Raw genomic sequence first — 21,641 nt, forward strand, 5'->3', positions numbered from 1 at the left:
AACTGCTGCCCCAGCTCCGCGGCCAGAGAGTAAGGCAGGGAGGTGGTGGGGATGGCTTCAGCACCGAGTACCAAGGGACCCAAAGCAAGCGGTCACTAAATACTACCTATCGTTAATAGCCCTTTTGTACCACAGTGAAGACAATAAATAGTGCAAAACCCCTTTGTACGAAAATACATCTGTCTTTTGCAGCATTTTCCCTTCCGCATCCTTATGTACAAGATCTAGATTAACACCATCTTAAATTCTGTCTCCTTCCAAGGAGAGGACTCTACCACTGCAGGGATTATCTACTTACCTGAGGTGACCCCCTTCAGGTAACTGAATAACCAAAGCTTTAAATAGGAAGGCCCTACAACCCAGTATTCTTAAATGACTAAAAATAGTAATAGAGTACAGGATAAAAACCATCCTTGGCATTGATCCATAGGTAGAAATACGTATTCCACCTTTGAGATTCCCCATGAATGAACTGTTTTATTCGTGTTTCTGGGATTTAAAAGGGCACAGCTTCTAGCATGTTTTCTATTACTTTCCCTTTCCTTGTACCCTGAGATTCAACCCCTAATCCTCCCACTTCCAGCCCTACAATGTCTTCACTGAAGGGGAACTAGACCTGACCCTTCCAAGGGTGCTGACCTTCAGGTTTCAGCTTCTGGTTTTGCCCTTCACTCTTGATTGCGGACACTGGAGTGATCTTGGATTCATAGCTTCTGATTCCAAGCTCTATGTAGCTTAATGTATGCTCTCTCCCAAGTTCCCAATTCTAGGCTTCTTTAATATGCAGTTCCAAATATCTGGGCTTTTCTAATCAGAGATGGGGAGCTCCTGGTCCTTAGATTTCAGGACTGGTCCCCAGGCACGAAAGAAAGGGCAGTTGCCAACGGGGGTGCTGGTTCAGCCTTAGGGCAAGCCAAGCCTGCTGATTTCCCACTAGGTAAGCCTCAGGGCTAGGTCCTCCTCCCCTTAGGGTGCTTAGCAGCTGATTGGTCTGGGCTTGGGGTGCTCCAGACCGAAGAGGAGGCTCCAAGCTCTCCAGGTTGTTGAGGGTGCTGCTGGGCCATTCTGTGGCCTGGACTTCATTACAAACACCTGGCAAGAAAGAAGTGGAAGGCAGGTGGCTTGTAAAAAGATACTAAAGCAGATCAATGGTGAGTCTGGGCTGTGGGTCACTTAAAACAGTTAGGGAGGGACTAAGAGAACCTCTGGTTGGGGGTGGGGAGTGACTCACAGCAACAGGGAGGCCTCCGGTGGACTCTAGTCTTGGGCAGGGGCTGCTGTAGTAAACACAGCAAGGCTCCATCTAGCTGTTGGAAGATGCTGAGCATGAACAGAGTCTGCCGAAGCTCCAGGGACAGGCCCCACTGCTCTTCTTCAAGCAACTCCCTGACCACTCCAAAGTCTTGTCTGAGCTGCAGTGCTCCCTGCAGGCTAAATGTCCAGGTACAATGTGACCACCTGATCTTTGTGCCTCTCCAAACTGCTCTATCCCTCCTAAGCCCTCCCTTTTCCCAGTTCCATTCCTCCTACCACAGTTTTTTCTCCCCACCTGAACCGGATCCCATGGGTGAGGATGTGGTCGAGCCAAGCACCTAGGATGGCTGTCAGTGCCTGACCCAAGGCAAGGGCCTGGGCTTGGGGTGATAATCCCTGCAATCCTTGCAATACAGGCTCCAGTACAGTTCGGACTACCAAACCAGCATACTCACTAGGAACATGGGGAAGTTCTGGAGTGAGAGAAGAGAAAGGACAGGATAAGAGACTGTGGAATGTTTGTGAAAAAATGTAGGATTTCTGGAAGGAGGGCATAGAAAGTCAAGACAAGGATGGAGATAGTGGTGTGGAAACAGTATTTGGAGAGGTTGGGATACTGTTACCTCCAGGGACCCTGAAAGTAGAAGCTGGGATAAAAAGTTACCAGGACAGAGACGAAGCCTCCAGTACCGACCACGTGGCATGTAGAGCTTGAAGCCCTGTGTGGCTTGTTTATGACATTCTTGGAAAAAGAGACTTAGTGACTCTTCAGGCAGGAGCTGCACAGATAAGGAGAAAGTAAAAGAGGCTTATCTGTTAGGGACTTCTCAAATTATGATGTTTCTTTAAATCTAAGGTGTTAACTGGCTGTGGTGTTGCATGCCTGTCATCCCAGCTACTCAGGATGCTGAGACAAAAGAATTGCTAGTTCAAGACCAGCCTGGAAAATTTACTGAGACCCTGCCTCAAAATTAAAAGGGCTGAGGATACAACTCAGTGGTAAAGCCCATCTTGGTTCAATCCCAGTACTGCAACTCAGTCAATCAATCTGAGGTATTCAACTTGGTGTCCATAAACTCCTAAGATTGTATGCATGATTGTGGCATTTCCAAGGAAAGATCTATAGCTTTCATTAAGTTTTCCAGGAGTCCATGACACAAATTATGAACAACTTCCCTAGGAATACTCTGCTTTCAGCTTTATTCAGTGAATAGAAAATCTTTGAAGTTAATTTTATTCTGTAGTAACTCTAGGGGAAAAAAGAGAAGACACCTTATTACCACCAGTGTTTGCAAGCACATGCCAGAGAGAGGGATCTCTTTCTTTCTTTTTTTTTTTTTTTTGGGGGGGGGCGGTGCTGGGGATTGAACCCGTGGCCTTGTACATGTACATGCAAGGCAAGAACTCTACCAACTGAGCTATCCCTAGCCCATGATCAGTATTTTTGATATCATTTCTCCAGAGTAACATAGCCCACAAAACAAGAAATGACTTATGTGCTGTTTTTTTTTGTTTTGTTTTGTTTTTGTGGCTTGTTTGGTAGGTTGTAGTTTTGGAGGAAGAGAAGACAGCAATAAAGAAGGTCTCTGCTTTATAGCCCATTTTGGAAGACAGGTATCCCAAAAAATGCAGTATATGGCAGTTTCTCTGTAAAAATAATGCAGATACCAGGGAACCTAAAGAGAAGAAAGTAATAGGGGATGGGGAAGGGCCAATGTGACCCTTTCCAGGCACATCTGACAATAATCTGTCCAACTCTAAACTCATTCTTCCTTCTCCAACAAACCAGATTTTCCCTTCTCCTGAATATCAAGGTAATTGTCCTGTCATCACTGGACATTTGTTAGAAACCTCCACACTCAAAATTCTGAAGAGATACAAGATACATAGTATGAGATCACCCCTGCCCCTTTTGGGACATTACAGTTCATCTAAGGAGAAAGCTCGTAACACCTGATTCTCTGTCATCCCAGCGCTGTATATGCTGGGGCACCCAGAGGAGATGCCTAGCAGTATAGTCTCCAGGCAGAGGAGTGAGGCATACAGTGCTCTGCAGTGTTTGGTCCACATGGTGAACACACTGTCTCTTGTTCCTTTTGCTCTGTTCTTAACCTCATCCAAGAGCTGAACCTTTCTCATATCATATCATGTCTCCCCACCTCCCTTCTATGCAGCCACTATGGCTAGAACAAACTTCTTTCATCATTTTCACTGTTCCTCTTCTCCTGTTACAGTGGCTCCCCATCACTCATGAGATAAAGCTTGGATTCATTCAGTGCCCTCCACATAATTTGATGCTAACCTGCTTACTCCTCCAGCCCCACACCCGCTCCCCAACATATAACGTGTATATACAGCAGGCTTACACATGTGTGCACGCATGCACACTTGTACACACATAGCACACACAGCCTCTGCTCTGGTCAGACCAACTCTACTACTGCCAAGGATCTATGAACTGTTTCCTCCAGTAACCCCTGCTGCTTTTCTGAGACTGCTCAGCCACCAACTTGTGTCATAGGCCCATGGAACTTTCTATAAAATACATGCCCACCATGGTCTTCCTTCCTCAGGCCTCCCATGACTATCACTATCTGCCCTACTCATAATGAGCCTGCTCTGGGACATAATGAGTTTAAGGAGACAGCGGTATTTTAGATAGAAATGCAAATGCAGATATTGGACTAGAACTCTTTTTTTTTTTCTTTTGGTCCCAGGTATTGAACCCAAGGGCTCTTAACCACTGAGCCACATCCCCAGTCCTTTTTATTTTTAATTTTGAGACAAGGTCTCACTAGGTTGCTTATAGCCTTGCTAAATTGCTAAGCCTGGCTTTGAACATATAATTCTACTGCTTCAGCCTCCTGAGGCCTTTGGGATTATAGGCATTTGCCACCATGCTCAGATGGACTAGAACTCTTAAGAGCCAGAAGAACTATGGGAGTTTATAGCACCAAGACACTAGGTAAGCAGAAATGCAGAAGAAAGGAGTAGAGGGTTAACATGAACTCTGTCTATAGCTATGCCCCTATTCAAGCCAAAGAGGAGAAAATTGAGCAGAAAGAGAAAACAAAAGACAGACATCTTCCATAGTAGGAATAGATAATATATAGAATAGGGAAAAAATAAAATAGAAGAACAATGGTTTTATTGATAAATATAAAAGAAATCCTAGAAGAAACAGTTAAGCATGGACAAAGGTTACCATTCTGAAGTAGGAATCAATGATGAGGACAAATAACGCATTTTTTTTTCATGAGAAGCCTTATACAGTATTCTATGGGCTGGGGTTGTGGTTCCATGGTAGAGCGCTCACCTAGTATGTGTGAGGCACTGGGTTCCATTCTAAGCACCACATATTAATTAATTAATTAATTAAAGGTCCATCAACAACTAAAAACAATATTTTAAAAAATATTCTATTTCATTTTTCACTTTTTTCTCTTTTTGGTGCTGGGGATTAAACTCAGTACCTCACAAATGCTAGGCAAGCACTCAACCACTAAGCTGTATCCCTAGCCCTATTTCACTTTTTTAATAATATGGATGTGCATTACTTTAATAAAAATACAAATTAAGCTTTTAAAGAAAGAAGAAACATTGTATTGAACACTGGTAACAAAGGGGAAAGGTACAATCATTTATCCTGATTTTTCTCTGCAAATTATATCTCAGTGGGTATAGTGGCACATGCCTATAATCCCAGTGTTTGGGGAGGCTCAGGCAGGATTCCAAGTTTGAGGCCAGCCTCAGCAACTTAATAAGAACCTAAGCAACTTAGTGAAACCCTGTCTTAAAAATAAAAAGAGCGGGCTGGGCATGGTGGCCTATACTCCCAGTAGCTCAGAAGGCTGAGGCAGGAAGATTGTGAATTCAAAGCCAGCTTCAGCAACTTAGTGAGGCCCTGTCTCTAAAATATTAAAAGGGGGGACTGGGGTGATGGCTTAATGGTAGAACACTTGCCTGCACATGTGAGGCACTGGGTTCGATCCTTAGCATCACATAAAAATAAATAAATAAAATAATAGCATATGTCTGTCTACAACTAAAAAAAAGTATTTAAAAAAAATATTTAAAAGGATTAGGATGGGCTCAGTGGTTAAGTGCCCCAAGGTTTAATCCCTGATACCAAAAATAAATAAATAAATGAAAAATTTAAAAAGCAGGGGATAGGGGCTGGGGATGTGGCTCAAGTGGTAGCGTGCTCGCCTAGCATGCGTGAGGCACTGGGTTCGATTCTCAATACCAAAAAAAAAAATAAAGATATTGTGTTCACCTAAAACTAAAAAATATTTTTTAAAAAAAGCAGGGGATATAGCTCAGTGGTAAAGTACCCCTGGATTCAACCCCCCAATACTAAAACAAACAAACAGAAACACACACACACACACACACACACACACACATACACATCCTTCAGGGTAACCAAATCATTAATGAGGACACGTTTGTCTTTATAAAAGTTATCTAATAAATGAGGAAGAAATGAATGAATAAATAAATAAAATTGGAATAGCACCCCTTTGCAACCTCTTATGAAATAATGAGTTTAGGCAATGATGGTCAGTGGCTGTTAACATCAAAAAATGAGAGTCTGACATAATTAGAGAGGGTGGGAGGTATATAAATGAAATAAAATTGACTATGAGTTGATCATTGTTAAAGCCCTTCTTGGTGGTAGAAACATGGGAGATCCATTATACTCTTCTCTCTATATTTGTATATGTTTAAATTTTCCATAGTAAGAGAGAAAACTAAAATAATCAATAAATCAATAACAGGTTAGTTTAGTAGAGATTCCAAGTTACTGAAATGATCCACTCTGCCCATCCTGTCCACTGTACCCCCCAAGATGTTACAGAATAGGCTCTTAAACTTCTACTGTCAGTGACTCTGTGCTCCTCACCTGCATCTGTGTAGTGAGCTTCTGTATCTCCAAGCCCAGCTGCTGCTCTACCTCCAGGCCTAAGCTTTCTTCTAAGGCCAGGCTGGACAGAGCTTCTGCCTCATGCAAAAGAGGCTTTGGATAGAAAACAGGGAGTGAGAGCACAGCCCAGCCCAGCCGAGGCTGCTCCCCTCCCCACTCCCTAAACACTCACAGGTAGGTCCTTTTGGATCAGGAGCAGGAAGGAACCTGGGATCCAAGCTGCCAGGTTCTGCTGAGCTCTGTTCAAGAACCAGAGCAAGGTAGTCTGTAGGGTACAGAGTCCCAGGGCGGCAGGTGCAGGACCTAGAAAGGGAGCAGCAGAGTATCTTAGGGGACATGGAGCATCTTTGGGATAAGATAGACTTCAGAACAGACTGAAGGAAAAAGGATATCCTCAACTGTTCTGTTTCCCTGTCTCCAGGCCTTCCTCTCACCTGGAAGGCGGCAATGGATCAATCCTGACCTCAGTTCTTGGAGAGCATCCAAGAGTGGCGGAAAGAGCTGCTGCAACAGTTGAGTAGTATGAGAGAGTGAGGCAGGGCTGTTCTGATCCCTAAGGGTTGATCCCAAGGCCTGGCAAAAACCTGAGGAAAAGAAGATATAGTCTGATGGGGGAGTGGCAACCTGGGACTTGAGTTGCCCCAGTATCCCTCTTTTCTCACCTTGGTCCCAGCTCCAGATAAGAGACTGATGAAGTAGGCTGTGACACAAAGAAGCCAGTTCCTTCTCACACTCCTGAGGCAGGGATGCTAGTGGGAGAAATTACTCTAGAGCCTGAAAACAAGGCCACCCATCCCACAACCCTGCCCGCTCAATGATGGATTCTCCAAGACTCAAGAGGAGTGAAAAGCAAGACTTTGCCTTGAAAGCCCTGAAGCTATAGTTAGAACCCTGGGGGTTTCATTCTAAACTGCCTGCTTCTGTTGTCAGTCCAGGAGATGAATGAGCAGAGTAGGGAGAAGATACCCCAGCTCTCCCAAAACATGGTCCAGGCCCATCACTCACCCTGACCCAGTGCCTGACTCAGCTGTTGTGCTGCTATCCTGGGGTCCCTCCAGGGTCCCAGATTTAGGTCCAAACTCTGAGCACAGGCTGCCCACAGCAGGGTCCAATATTGGCTCCACAGGGCTCCAGCCCCTCCAAGCCCCAGTTCACTGTTGGCTGAACTCGCCACACTCCCTATGAGGCCCAGCAGCCCTGGCAACAGCTCACGCTCCTCATGGCATCGCTCTCGGAGCTGGTCCCGGAAGTCCGATCCCCAGAATGCCTCATCCAGCCGACCTGCCACCTGGCAACCCCGCTCCCAGGTCAGGAGATGGAGCACCCGGGTAGGGGAGAAAGGGCACGCGGCCCTTGGGAGGTGGCCCATGGATTTTCTCTGCAGTTTGTGATAGACAGGAAGCTCCAACAACAGTTCAGCGAGTTGGGACGTCAAGCTTAGGCTGGCGGGCGCCCGACCCAGGGAACGAAGCTGCATCTCAATGGCAGCATCCAGGCAGCGGGCCGCTAGTCCGATGGGGCGTGCTAGGAGTAGCGGCTCAGGAACGTCCCGTAGGCCGATTCTCTGAACCGTCTCTCGAGGTGGGTGTAGATGCAAATTGCGACACAGCTCTGGGAAGGGGTGGATTCCGCTGGCGTGCGTGCGGGGACTCAGGGTCTTTAAGAGGTGCAAGGCCGCCTGTAGGTGGCGGGCGCAATCCCGGGCCTGGAGGAGTTGCTCTCGCTCGCGGTGCAACCGCAACAACACAGCCCGGAGCCGCTGCAGCGCCAGCGGTATCGGGCCGCCAGCTACAGGCTCCCGCCTCCAGTCCGCAGCACCAGCCTCGTGCTCCTCACCCGAGTCGGCCGAGGCCATCCAGGACTGCTGCCCTCCCGGAGTTCCGCCGGGCCGTGCATCCAGACAGGGAATGCTCCCGGGAACGGGTAGCCCCTGCCTGCCACGATGCTCCCCGCGGCTGGCGCCCGCCCGATTCTCCTCCCATAGCTTCTCCCCAGAGTCCGCGGGTTGCGCCCACAGCTGGGGCACAGTAGCTAGCGGAGGCAGAAGGCCATCCGAGCGAGAAGCCTGAGCCATGGGCTGCAAGTCGGAAACGGACCTAACGTTTCTCACTTCCCAGCTCCGCCCAACGTCAGCCGTATTCGGACTCCGCCTCCTACCAAGAACCAACTCTCTCATCCCGGACCTGCGGAGACTGTACTCTCTCGCCCTCCGTAATCGACGGCCTCTGCCCCTAATAAAGATGGCGCCTATTCTATCTTACCCCGCCCTTTGCCCGGTATCAAATTCTAGACTGTGTTTCACTTTCGTGTCACTGTTGACGGGAGATGGCGCCGATTCCAAAGACTGTGGGGCGGATCAAGCTAGGTGAGCGGGGTGTGACACGACCACAGGGGGCCCAGGAGCGCAGAGGCAGCCCCACTTGAATCTATTGTGGTCTGGACGGTTTGGTAGGATTTTATGCTTCGGGAGGAGGGTGAAGGACGCTGGTCCTACAATCCCGAGCTCCCTTGAATTCGGCACTGCCTTCCTTTCCTGTAGACTGCCCTGTGCGTCCTGGATGCCCGCTGGGGGTCGCTGCTGTCCCCAAACTCTACAAGGAATTCGTACCAGAGGACAGCGGAAAAGAGGTAAAAAATACTGCCACCTGCCCCTATGCCTGAGCGCGCGCGCACGCGAACGCGCGTAGGTCCTCTAGTTTACGCCTACTTTCAATCAGCTGTGCTTACACCCACTCGGTGCTGGCGCTGCACCCGGCTCTGGGAGCTTTGGGGAGGAGTAGCTTCCGACGCTGCTCTGGAGGATCTTGGGCAGGAATGGGGCAGATAATCCTACTGTAATGAATGCTCGAAGTTGGCAGAACTGAGAAGACCAGTGTTCTTGAGTTGAGGCTTGGATATGAGTGCCTGAGAAAGATACTGTAGAAGACAGGACAGTGCGAGCAAAGACACTAAAGCAAGGAAAAGCTGAGAGAACGTCACTAAGGTCAGATCGCAGTGGACGGTTGGAGATACAGCAAAGAGTGAGTGGAAAGGCCAAAGGTTTGGATGTCCTTAAGTAGGCCATAGGTTACTAAGGGAAGGATAGGATCAGTTTTTTTCTTTTCTTTTCTTTTTCTTTTTCTTTTTTTTTTTTTTTTTTTGCAGGGGGGGGTAGCTACTGGGAATTGAACTCAACGGTGCTGGAACTACATCCCCAGACCTTTTTATTTATTTATTTTATTTTCAGACAGGGTCTTGCTAAGTTGTTGAGGGCCTCTGTAAATTGCTGAGGCTGACCTTGAACTGGCAATCCTCCTGCCTCAGCCTCTGCAGTCACTGGGATTACTATGCCACCTTGCCCCTGCTGTTTGCTTTTCTCTAACCCCATTTTTGGTTCATAACAGGAGCTTCTGACTCCGTTGCTTAATCCAGAAATCTGAGAATAGTTCTGTACTCCCACTTTCCTTTACCTCACATTTAGGCAATCACTGAAATCTACTTCTGAAATGTCTTTTGAAACAAACCCTCGCCTCATTTACATTCCTGCTCCCACTGCCTCAATTTTTTTTTAAAAGAGTGAGAGAGGAGAGAGAGAATTTTTAATATTTATTTTTTAGTTCTCGGAGGACACAACATCTTTGTTAGTATGTGGTGCTGAGGATCGAACCCGGGCCGCACGCATGCCAGGCAAGCGCGCTACCGCTTGAGCCACATCCGCACTGCCTCAATTTTTAGTTTCAAGGGCTCATTCTGTCTGGCCTGAGCAGTTGTAATGGCCTGCTAAATAAACATTACACCCTTAGATCCATCTTCTTCTTCAGCTCTATGAACAGTTCACTGCCCAGATCAGGTCCATTCCCATTACTGACAAGATAAAGCCCAGATTCACTGGGTCACACAAGGCTTTTCTGACATAGTCGCTGGATTTTCTCCATTAGAATAGCCTACTCAGTGATCTCTTTGCTTACTCAGCACACACTCACTGACCACCAGTTATGTACCAAACAGTGTGGTAGGTGATGGGAAGACGGCAGTAAACCAAGCAGACAAAAAAATTTTCTATTCATTGATTGAGTTAGAGGTATCTAGTAGAGTGCTTGTCTAGCATGTGTGAGGTACTAGGTTCAGTTCTCAGCACTGCATATAAATAAATAAAGGTCCCTCAACAACTAAAAAAGTTTTTAAAAAGAAGTGTCTAGTAGAGGTAGCCGTCAGTAGATAAATAGCATAGTATGTCACATATAAGAAGTGGGGCAAAACAGCAAGAAGAAGGATGGGGAGCACTGAGTGGAGAAAAGAGATGTCTGTTTTTACAAGGAGCCGTCAGAAGCCTTCCTAAGAAGGTGACATTTAAGCAGAGATGTAAAGGGAACAAAGGAGTGAGCCATTCACTGGGGAAAGACCATTCCAGGCTGAGGAAATAACAAATCCAAAAGCACTGAGATGGGATCTCAGTTGGTGTGTTGTAGGAACTTCAAAGGATATTACTGTGATTGGAGGAGGGTGTCCAAAAAGTAGGAAATTTATAAAGATAGTAGGGGGCCAGATCATGCATGGCCATAGGCTACTTAGTAATATGATAATTCCTATCCTCTGAAGCTTACAATCACTAAGGGAATGACTATTATCAGAATCATAGGGGGTGGGGACTGGGGGTATCAAACTGTTATCATAATCATGGATGGGAGCACTGAACTCAGTGGTAGAACAAGTGAGGCCCTGGGTTTAATCCCCAGCATCAATTAAAAAAAAAAAAAAGTGTGTGGGTCAAGCCTCAAAGAGTCTTTCCTCATTTTGTCAATGAGGAAAGAGTACAATAAACTGAAATGAATTCTACAAAATGAAATATCCAGGCAGTGACAGAACCAATAATGTAATGCAAGTAGCTCCGCTCTAGCATAGCTGTTTTTCCAGTTATGCGCTGCCACACCAACTTGCAATATAAATCAATGAAAAATAAGGTTCTAAATTGTATAAAAGACTATGTGGGTACAATTTGGTTGAGAGAGGGCAGAAAAATTGAAGATGAAAGGATCTGAAAAGGCTTTGAGGGGAGATGGAATTTGAACTGCCCCTTCAAGATGAGACAAGATGTGGTAAGAAGATCAGAGCCAGCAAGGACTGGAGGCCCTAAGGATAGAGGGAGCCTGGTGGCCAAGGGAGGATGGCAGCTAAGCAGGGAAGGTTGCAAGGGAAGGTTGGAAAGCTCAGCCAGCAAGCTTTGGAAGGCTCCAAATCCTAGACCACCAAGGCCCTAGATTCAGTCCTTCCTACGACCCTGGCAGTGTGTGATACTGGAAGTTTTGGAGCAGGGGAGTAATGTCTGAGAGTTTTGTTTTGGAGAGAAGCAGATGAGAAGCAGGAGAGGCCAGCTGGGAGCTGCCATGCATATATGTTTTGGCATGAGGTAGCTTTGGGTTGGGTTTTCTGATAGCTATTCACATTCAAGGGTATGATGGGACACAGAGGGAAGACAGGTAAACAGGCTCAATTCCAGGGACATTAGTGTAGCTGGCATAGTGGCAAGTCAGAGGAAGAAGACACTGGATGGTGAAGAAGGTTGGGCTGAAGGCCACGCTCAGCCCCAGGGAATGCAGGAGAATAGCAAAGGGAGGTGATGCATCATGAGAGCCAGGAGCAGCACATTTTCCAGGAGTTAATGGGAGAGAGGTCAGAGCCAAAAGGATTCTTTATGTTGGGTGGTTGGTTTGTGTCTGCCACAGTAGAGTTCAAGCCAGCCAACCCTTTGCTCTCTCCCAGAACTTCCCCCAACACCAGCCTCCCCTCCCCTCCCCCTCCCAGGACGTAGTGGATTTTCTTCGCCAGCTTGTGGAGAGTGATCCCCAGGGCCTGCACCGGATCCATGTGGATGGGAGCAGCAGGCAGTTGCAGCAATGGCATCATGGTGGGGAGTGCAGGCCCGGACCTGGGATCAAGGCTGGAACCCTGGGGTGGGCTGGCCCTCCGGTGTGCCCCTCTCTCATGTTCCTCTTTCTTTCCTGTCTCTTTTTCCCTGCTAACAGATTACCCCCTGGACCATTTCTGTGATGAAGGAAACACAATTGGACAGAGTGTCAGGGGCAAGAGGGCTGAGGGACTGGGCACCTACTGTGGTTTCCAAAAGTCCTTCCTATACCCTCCGCAAGGGGCTGAGCCCTGTTCTCAAAGTTCCTCTGCCTCTGCATCCTTCCCCAGTGACTCAGATAGCCTGCTTCAGGTGGCCCTGCCCCAGAAACTCCAGGTGACGGAAGAGGTGAGATTGTCAAGAAGGGGCTTTATGGTCCTTTCAATCCATGTATTTCCACCCCGGATGCTCCCCTAATTTGTACCTTTTAAGGCCCTTCCACACAGCTTGCCTCCCTTTCGCATTCTCTCTCATTCTCCCTGTTCTTTCTCTTTTCTTGTCACTTGCCCTTCCTCCTTCAGGAAGCCAACCGCCTGGCGGAGGAGCTGGTGGCTGAGGAGGAGCGCATGAAACAAAAAGCAGAGAAGAAACGACGCAAGAAGAAGGTGTCTGCAGGGTGGAAAAAGGGAACCTGGAGGGAATTAGGGAAGGGAAAGAAGCAAACTTTGTGAGAATAGGAAGGAGCTTAAGGTGTCCTGCAGTGGATTCCTTCACCAGTGGACCCAAGGGGACCAGGGACTGGAAGGTCTCCTGGAGGCCATCCGGTATAGCAATTCGAATGGCACAGTACTGCCCTAGTGGAATCTACCTCCTCCTTACAGTGACGTCTCTGGCTAGTGACTCTTTTGTCTTCTTTTAACCTATAAAATGAGGATAATAATAATACCTCATAGAGTTGCAAGGATTAAATGAGATAGTCTATGCAAAGCTTAGTCTAGTATGTGACATACAGTAAAGGTACATCATCATCATCATCATTACAGCGTCAAAAGGAACGGAAACGACAGGAGCGGTTGGAGCAGGATGGTGGGGAGTCCAAGGTGAGTTCTGCAGGCAGGTGTACAGAGCAGCAAGGGCCAGGAAGCTGGGGGCTGAGAAGGCAGGAGACACAAGATGATCCCAACTCTGAACTTGCACACCTTTCATCCAGGTGAAGGCTACCTCAGACGGGGATGAGAGCCCCTCAGCCAGCCCCGGGAAACCGGCTCAGGGACAGTGTGGTGAGGAAGAGGTGAGGGCCCCTTTCTATCCTCTTAAACTCTTCTCACCCTCTTCTCTATTCCAGGATTTACTTCATCCTCACCCTGTCCTTAACTTTCCTTTTAAAAATTTAAAAATTTATTTTTAAGAATATTTTTAGTTTTAATTGACACATACTAATTGTATATATTTTTGGGGTACAGTGACATTTCAGTACAGGTATGTGATATGTAATGATCAGATCAGCATGATTGGCATATCTATTGCCTTGGACATTTATCGTTTCTTTGTGTTGGGGACATTCAAAATCCTCTCTGTTAGCTGTTTGGAAATATTCTATTAATTGTTATCAACCACAGTTATCTTACTGTGCTGTATAGAGCATTAGAAGTTATTCCTGCTCTCCAGCTGTACCCTGTTCCTATTAACCATCTTCTTTCCATCCCCTTTCCTGAACACCCTTCACAGGCTCTAGTAACCATTATTGTATTCTCTACTTCTATGAGATCAACTCTTTAGCTTCTACATACATTATTTGTCTTTTTTTTGTGCCCCTAACTTTTCCTTTTGCCCCACAGGACCCACTGGATCTATCTAGCACTTTTGTGTCTCTGGCTTTGCGCAAGGTTGGGGATTGGGCCCCCAGTGCTCACCGAGAGAAGGGAGTGAGCCAGGAGCTCCGTATCAGGGGCCAGGGCCCCCAGGAGAAGATGAGCCAAGAGGAAAGGAACCCTTCAAAAGAGGAGAGGCCCAGGCAGAGTTGTAAAGTGCAGGTAAGGTGGGCAGGGGAACCAAAATGTTCTGGAAAGGCATAAGATCTCAGGGTTAAAGGGACTATCCACTAGGAGTTCTCTAGCTTTAGGGCCAAGAGACCTGGGGTCAGTCTTCATCACTGTCACCCTGACCCTGGGTAGTTTACTCTGTAGGAAAATAGGACAGGTACTTTTATTACATGCTGATTACAGTATAACTTAACAGAGGAGAAAGATTTGGGAGACTGAGGCATCGAAGTCTGCTTTACTTTGCTTCCCATCCCTAGGCATCTACAGGACTGGTGGCAGCTGCCTTACAGCAGAGCCAGGAATTGGCAAGTAAGATCTTTTCTCTTTCTTCTTACCCCAACCTCTGGTGGTACCCCCATCGGAACCTTCCTACTTTCTCTCCTTCCCAGAGTTGGGTACCAGCTTTGCTCAAAGTGGTTTCTACCATGAGGCTGTGGACCTCTTCACCCAGGCCTTAAAGCTCAATCCCCGGGACCACCGGTAGGTAGGAGCTTGGCCACTGTGCTGGGACATCAGGGTAAGGAAGGGTGTTGAGGACCTGGACCTTTGTCCACTTTTTCTGTTTATCAGGTTATTTGGAAATCGCTCCTTCTGCCATGAGCGGCTGGGTCAGCCAGTGTGGGCCCTGGCTGATGCCCAGGTGGCCCTTACCCTGCAGCCTGGATGGCCCCGGGGCCTCTTCCGCCTGGGCAAGGCCTTGATGGGACTACAGGTAATAGAACTGAGGCTGGAAACAAAGGAGAGATTTGGGTGGGATGAGGTAGGGAATAGGTTTATATTGACCTTTTCTGGATAAGCTTCTGATTGCAATACTAGGAGGTGGGGACAGTTTGAAGACGGAATCAGTTTTAAATTCTTGGGACCCCTGATGCCTAAATTTTGCCTTTTCTAATCTCTCTGGGACCAAAGCGCTTTAGGGAGGCTGCTGCTGTGTTCCAGGAGACTCTGAGAGGGGGTTCTCAGTTGGATGCAGCCCAGGAGCTACGCTCTTGCCTTCTGCAGCTCGCTCTGGTAAGGGAGGTAGGCTCACTCTCAGGCCAGGTATAACTGTTTGGGACCACAGCACCAAGCAGTGCTACCTTCCATCTCATAGGGCAAGGGACACAGGATGGTGGGGTCATATTCCTCTCTCTCTTCCTTCTCAGCAGGATCATCAGCAAGGAAGAATTTGTGTGCCACCTGGATTGACCAGGGCCCCCCAGCAATCTGCCCATTCTGAGCCAGGAGCCTCAGGCCTACTCTCCCTCAGTCATCCTCCAAGCACTGTTCCAAGGTCCCCTGGTCTGGCTCCACCCTTGCATTATCCTCCATATCACCTGAGCCATTCCAGTTGGCCTTTCCCTCAGACTCAGAGTAGAAGACCCCACTCTCTTCATCTCCAGGACCCTTCAAAGAACTGGGACATCCTGGGGTCCCAGCATCTGCCTCAGGCTAGATGAAAGAAGACCTGTCCTTCATATGGCAAGGCCATGTGGACATCCCAAGGGATCAGGGACACTGTGGGGACAATTCACTGCATGTTTTGAGATGCTGTACTCAAAAGCTGTATTTGAGGACAACGCTGGCAGTTGTTCTTGCCACTGAAGACCTTCCAATGATAGAAGGGAGTCCCATATCTACTGAAACATCCTTTCTTTGGTTCTTAAGCAGATGGCTTCTTCTAGGGGTGGTAGGAAAAACAAAATCCACCATTGCCCAAATAGGAACTATATAGAAGTTCCGGTCTTTAGACTACATCAGAGTCAGTAAGGATGCATCTGGGGCTTTGCTCTGCTTCTTGGCTTCATTCACCAGCTAGAACTTTGTGCTCAGGAATGAGGTCAGTGTAATGAATAAGATTTGAGTCCCACAGTTTAGCTTAATGACATTTACATCCTCCTCACCCCAGCTCTTGCCCTATCTTCTTTAGCTACAACCCCCAGTTTACTTCAGTCCCTTGTGTCATTTCCTGTCTACATTGCTGTGCACACTCTGACCTCTTCTTTGTCTGATGGTCTTAAACCCACATCCTCCTACTCCTGGAAGATTCTTTAAGGTTTGCATTCAAAATGTCCCTTACTGTCTGATTTCTGGAACTCGTGGGGCCCACACATCTCCACACTCCCTACTGCGGACTCCTATTACATGGTTCCCAGGCTGCTGCTACCTTGGGCACTTTTTCCACCCAGCACTGGGCATGGCAATTAGCCTTTCCCCAAGAGTTTCCCCACCTAAGGTCCCTGCCCCAAAGATGGCTGTAATTCTCTACTTCCTGTGTAAGAAATATGATTTTCTTTTGGCTTCTCTAAGATCCTGGCAGCTTCCTTTGGCTGATTCCTTACTGACCTTGCCTAGGACACTTAGCTCATTTAGGTGTGGATCTGCAGTGGGATGGGGGGGTCACTTTTAGCCCTCTTGTCCAAATGTCTTCCCCAGAGGAATCATTTAGTCTTGTTCAACTTGGAGATAGGAAGTATTGAAATTTCACTCTTATATAGGACTTTCCTAAAGTTTTTTGTTTGTGATTTAAGCCCCTTAAATACTATGTGGGTCACTTTGGGCAAATTTCCAAATAGTTGAGCCTCAGTTCCCTCATCTATAAAACAGGCAATTAACAGAGAATAAGAAAATACCACAAAGTGCCTAGTACATACAGGATGCTAAATAAACTATTTTTGCTTATAACTATCCTATATATTTGTGATTCCTGCAGTGAAAAGGGAGGAGTAGGAGTGAATCGCTGCCTAAATTCATAAAACCCAGAGTTCCTAGGACTGTGGGTCTCCAAGTATGGTCTTTGGACCAGCAGCATCAGTATTATTCAAGAACTTGTGGCAAATACAAATTTGCAGACCCCAAGCTAGGCCTTCCAAATCAAACTGGAAACCATAGGAGTGGGGGCCAGCAATTTGTGATTCAATATGCCTGCCAGATGATTGTGATGCACACTGTTCTAGGGCTTAGGGAGCAGACATCCATTCAGAGGCCATTTTGGTGGGACAGGTCTGAGTTTTGTTATCCAAGGCTTGAGTAGAAGAAGTGGCAGCACTGGCATTGCTGGAATTAAGAAACCTTATTTGCCTTGGGATTCCTTGGCTTTTCCCTCGGGAGTTGGCAGGTGGTAGGGGGGTGGGGGGAAGGATAGTTGTTTTTGTTTAAAGGGTAATTATATTGCAGTGATGCCTTAAGAAGTCTGTCCATCTAGCTTTCCTGTTTTGGGTTGGGGAGGGAGATGTAGGTACTTCTGAGGCTCCCAGCCCCTCAAAGCATGGTCACCCACTACTGTGTGGGATTTTAACCTTTAAACTGGGCTAGCTTCTTGCTTTTGTTTGCAAGTGTTTCTTCCCAGCTCTCTTAACCTTTTAAAGACTTGAATCTTTAAGCCAAGAGCCACAGGACCCTGACAAGTTGCCCCACTGTGCCCTATACACACCACTCCTGATTGATAGTTTTCTGACTCAGCAGCGTAAATTCCAAGTAGTCAGGACTGGAAAGTGGGTAACCAACCATGCTGATTTTTCTGGGTATGGGTCTTGCAATGTGAAGACTGGGAAAGTGCTGGGCAAACCAAGAAGGGTTGGTCATGGGCTAGAAAGTTTCCAGAGGGACAGTCTTTAGAAAGTGATGAAAGGAATAAGGGAGGAAGGGGAACCAGGGGTGGTATATGTGTTGTGTATATATATATTGAGGGGACGACACAGCTGCAGAGAATGTTTCTTAGCAATATAGCAGTGGTCATTTTTTCTGTCCATGATGCCATTCCCCCCACCACCACCCAGTTGTACAGGTTTGTAAGGTTGTCACTAACTCCTACAGTCCTTGGTCACTGGGGCAATCATACTGATTCCTCTTCTGTGACCACCTCCTCATCCTCGCCCATAAGTCTAGCCCTGAATTCTCTATCTTCTTACCTTCTGCAGTGGCCAGAGATGTACTGCTTTCTTCCAGTCTCTATCAGTCTGATCCATCATGCACATATAGCCATATTAGCCTACCCTAAACATTGCTCTAGGGTCTCTAGAACCTCCTGGAACCATGCTCTAAGGTACAATGCCTACATTCCCAACTTTGGCCCTTTCTGCTCTCCTGTTTTTGTAAGTTCTTTGCTTCTTCCCATTAGACCTTGTCCTCTTTACAGGGACAGTAGCTGTAGTTGCTGAAAGCATGTGCTCCTGAGTCAGACAAGCACAAAGGTTAGTTAGCTCCACCTGATCATTTACAAATTGCATGACCTGGCCAAGCTCCCTTAAGCTTCTGTGATTCAGTCTCTTTATCCTTAAAATGAAAACAAAACCCTCTGTCCCTGAGGTCATTGTGAGGATTAATCCACGCAAAGCACTTGGAATGGCTCAATAAGGGATAGTTATTTCTGAAAATGCCAGGTCTCCTCCTGCCTTCCAGCCTGTTTACCCTTCCTGGAAAAACTTGTTGGCCCTCCACCTGCAACTGAGGCCTAACACCCTGGCTACCTGTGTTAAGCACAGGGAGGATCTGAGGAGGTCGGGTCGACTGAGGGAAAGCTGGAAAGAGCCTAAGCATGGTCTCCTGAAGGTTGGCTGGGATGGCCAAGGGTGGGGAAGCCCTGCAGCTAATAGAGTTTTCTCCTCCCTTCCCCCATCATCCTGCAGGAGGGTGCTTAATAGCCAACAGAATAAATGAGTGTCAAAAATGTCAGCATTGGGGGCTGGGGATATAGCTCAATTAGTAGAGTGCTTGCCTCACATGCACAAGGCCCTGGGTTCAATCCCCAGCACACCAATGTCAGCAGTGGGCTGGGATTGTAACCCAGGGAGCACTCGCCTAGCATGTGTGAGGCACTGGGTTCCATCCTCAGCACTACATATAAATAAATAATCTCAACTACACACACACACACACACACAAAATGTCAGTATTGCAGCTAGACTGGATTTCCCACCCTGCAAGCCGGGCTACTCCAAGTCCTGCCTGGGGCCAGGCTTTCCCACCCTCTTGAGACCTGGTGGTGCTAAGAACATTTCTGGCACAGGAGGTGCCAGTCTCCCTCTGCAGAACAGAGAGGCCTCCTAGAGTCCTGCCACAAAACATAGCCTGTAGGAGCATGGTGAGGGGTGTGCTGGCCCAAGCCACAGCCCAAGTCCTACCCACTTTCTTCTTCCCACCCAGTGTCTCCTAGGCAGAGTGACAAGCATCAGCTCTGAAGAACGAATCCTGACCTCAGGATTCTTTTGTAAAATGGGCCTAATCACACACCTACCCGATAGGGTTGCCACCAGAGTTGAAAGAAACATCAAGTTTCAAGCGCTATACACGGTGTCCGCACCATATTTCCCCAATAACCAGCAGATTTTGCTGTTATTGGCTCTGGGCGCCGGGACTGAGGCATCTTGCAGCAAAGCCTCGACTTTATTCTCAACAATGGAAAAGATGGGCGCCTGGATTGTGGGCCAGACAGGCCCAGGTGGACCTCCTCCCTCCACCCGGGAACCCAGACAGGACAAAGAGTGCGGAAGGGAGGAGTCCGGGGCTCCAGAGTTCAGGGCTGTTATCGGGTTTGCCTTCAATCATCCACCTGTATTTCTTCGTCTGATAGGTGGGACCCGGAGTTAGGCCCAACAGAGTAGGGGCTGGAGTTGGGGCCAGGGCTTTGAGAATCCTGAGGCAGCGCCAGGCTGCACAAGACTCCTGGGGACAATGTGCGTAGCGAGGCCACGTCCGCGCGCATCTCCTCCACATCGCGCTTAAGCTTGGCACGGCGGTTTTGAAACCAAGTAACAACCTGTGCGTTGGCCAGGCCGAGTCGCGCAGCCAGTCCGTCGCGCTCTGAAGGTGCCAAGTACTTTTGGAAGACGAACCGCCTCTCCAGCTCCAGCACCTGCTGCGCAGTGAAGGCTGTCCGTGACTTGCGTCGTCTGCGGCCGGCAGGGGCCGGGCCCAAGGCGTCTGGAGCGGCCCTGCCTGCAGGGATAGGGCGGGGATCAGTCTCAGGCCGGCGGGAATTAGGTTGTATCCTTGGAGAAAAAGCTGGGAGTGAGATCAGTCCAGTAGGTGGGCGAGAGAGAGGGAGCCAGGAAAGATGGGGACCAGTACCGCGGTACTTACCAAATACTGCGGAGGTCAGGTTGAGGAGGGGTGTGGGGAGCAAAGCGCAGCATGCCACTGGAGTTACCAGAGGCTGAACACTGAGGGCTTGTGAGGGAGGAAGGGGGCTGGAAAGAGGGTGAGACAGGCCCTAGAAATTCTGGTGTAGGATCAGGCCGCCTGAAGTACAGCCTTGGAAGCCTTTTGTAGCCCCAGGTTGTGGGCTAGCAGATTTGGGGTGACACCAGAGGTAGGTCAGAGCAGTGGTGCCTGACCCGGGCTGGTGAAGGTAACAGGACCTAGATCATGCCCTTCCTTAAACTCCTGAGTCGTGTAGGGCACTCAGCTTACACTTAGTTTTTCAGTGATACCACCGCCTTCTCTGAGAGCCCCAAAGTTTGATAATGGGAGTACAGAAAGCCAGGAAAGTCGGAGTGCGGTGTCCCGCCCCCAAGGCCACGCCAAAGACCTTTGGCTCTTTGCTCCCCCTCATGAAGAGAGTGACTTGGAGCAGAGCTTGGTCTCCTGGAGAGACCCAAGTGTCGCCTCCCGGCGCTTCTGCCTCGTCCAAGCCCTGGCTCATTAGTTTACAGCCTGCGACTCGAGCCTTTTGTCTCCTACTCTCCGGCCTTTCTCTGTCGAGATTACCCCGCCTACTGCGAACCGACCAACGGGTCGCTCAATTCTGGACAGCCTGGCCTTTTGCTGGTGGCTTCCTGAAGCAGCCACAAAGTCTGGGGAACTAACGGAGGAGAGGCGGAAGCCGGGGATTCGAATCCTGACGCACGGACTGAGGGCAGGCGCCGATTAGGGTGACCCGGCCGGGATGAGACGAAGGTTTGAAACCAAGAACCAGGAAAAGAGAAATGAAGAGACAGTCAAGTTGGGGTCCAAGACCTTGCCCGCGTGCGTTATACCTTCAAAGGGCTGTGAAGCGCGCCCGTCAAGTCCGCGGAAAGTTTTACTGGTCAGCTCCTCCAGGGCGCACAGCGGCGACGTCGGATCCGGGCAGGATTCTGGAAGCTGTGGCGCAGTGGGTGCTCGGGGGACCATGCGAGGGCCTAGAATGTCTGCGATGCTGAAGGGTATTCGGGGCTGGCGTTCGGAGTTCATGGCCCTCTGGGTTATGGTGGTCCCGCCACCCGCTGCGCTTGGCTCGGCAGTCACCAGGGCCCCAGCACTGGCTCCCAATCCGGGCCCCCTGACTCGGACCCGCCCCCGGCGCTGGGCTTCAGCTTCAACCAGGTGCCCCTCCTTCTGCGCCCCCACCCTCTCTCCCCAGGGCCCCAGCGGGTCTGGAGCGGGTAGATGTCCCAGCAGCCTTATATCTACAGTGAGGAGAGGCGCGGAGATAAGTAGGCAGAAGAACCAGCCCGACTAGGGCCGCCGTGGATCTCTGCGCTGTGGGGCGCAGTCGCGTGTGCACTAAAACTGGGCCTAGTCCCCTAAACTTTGTATGCTGCCGACTCCGCGCCTAGGCGCCGCTCTGGCTCATAAACTTGTGAGCGATAAAAATTGCTTTCCAGGACCCCAACAGCTGGGAATTTGCAAAGTT

The 21,641-nt window shown here is 48.7% G+C and overlaps 3 protein-coding genes across 8 annotated transcripts; 1 reads left to right on the plus strand and 2 right to left on the minus strand.

Annotated features, from left to right (window-relative positions):
* Positions 1-110: 110 nt before the first annotated feature.
* On the minus strand, positions 111-8,255 carry Ccdc142 (coiled-coil domain containing 142). The gene is made up of 9 exons (XM_026397419.2): positions 7,187-8,255; positions 6,844-6,930; positions 6,616-6,765; positions 6,354-6,484; positions 6,161-6,274; positions 1,919-2,033; positions 1,550-1,727; positions 1,232-1,431; positions 111-1,092 (listed from the first exon to the last, which is right to left on the minus strand). The coding sequence occupies exons 1-9, from the start codon at positions 8,253-8,255 to the stop codon at positions 836-838; spliced, it is 2,301 nt and encodes a 766-aa protein (XP_026253204.1). The 3' UTR covers positions 111-835.
* On the plus strand, positions 8,172-16,714 carry Ttc31 (tetratricopeptide repeat domain 31). 6 transcript variants are annotated; one of them, XM_026397426.2, is made up of 13 exons: positions 8,439-8,546; positions 8,721-8,809; positions 11,963-12,065; positions 12,184-12,413; positions 12,587-12,670; positions 13,049-13,105; positions 13,216-13,296; positions 13,844-14,038; positions 14,305-14,356; positions 14,437-14,527; positions 14,618-14,759; positions 14,957-15,067; positions 15,193-16,712. In XM_026397426.2, exons 1-13 carry the CDS (start codon positions 8,507-8,509, stop codon positions 15,484-15,486), a joined length of 1,569 nt encoding a protein of 522 aa, XP_026253211.1. In that variant the 5' UTR covers positions 8,439-8,506; the 3' UTR covers positions 15,487-16,712. The 6 variants fall into 6 exon arrangements, with proteins under 6 accessions (XP_026253206.1, XP_026253205.1, XP_026253207.1 ...); XM_026397427.2 differs by having other exon boundaries at positions 14,957-15,058; positions 15,196-16,712; XM_026397421.2 differs by lacking the exon at positions 11,963-12,065 and having other exon boundaries at positions 8,172-8,546; positions 15,196-16,714.
* Positions 16,715-19,565: 2,851 nt separating this feature from the next.
* On the minus strand, positions 19,566-21,199 carry Lbx2 (ladybird homeobox 2). Its single transcript, XM_026397474.1, has 2 exons — positions 21,004-21,199; positions 19,566-19,963 (listed from the first exon to the last, which is right to left on the minus strand). Exons 1-2 carry the CDS (start codon positions 21,197-21,199, stop codon positions 19,566-19,568), a joined length of 594 nt encoding a protein of 197 aa, XP_026253259.1.
* Positions 21,200-21,641: the final 442 nt, after the last annotated feature.

This window comes from Urocitellus parryii, chromosome 12 (genome assembly GCF_045843805.1).
Source record: "Urocitellus parryii isolate mUroPar1 chromosome 12, mUroPar1.hap1, whole genome shotgun sequence".
NCBI lineage: Eukaryota > Metazoa > Chordata > Mammalia > Rodentia > Sciuridae > Urocitellus > Urocitellus parryii.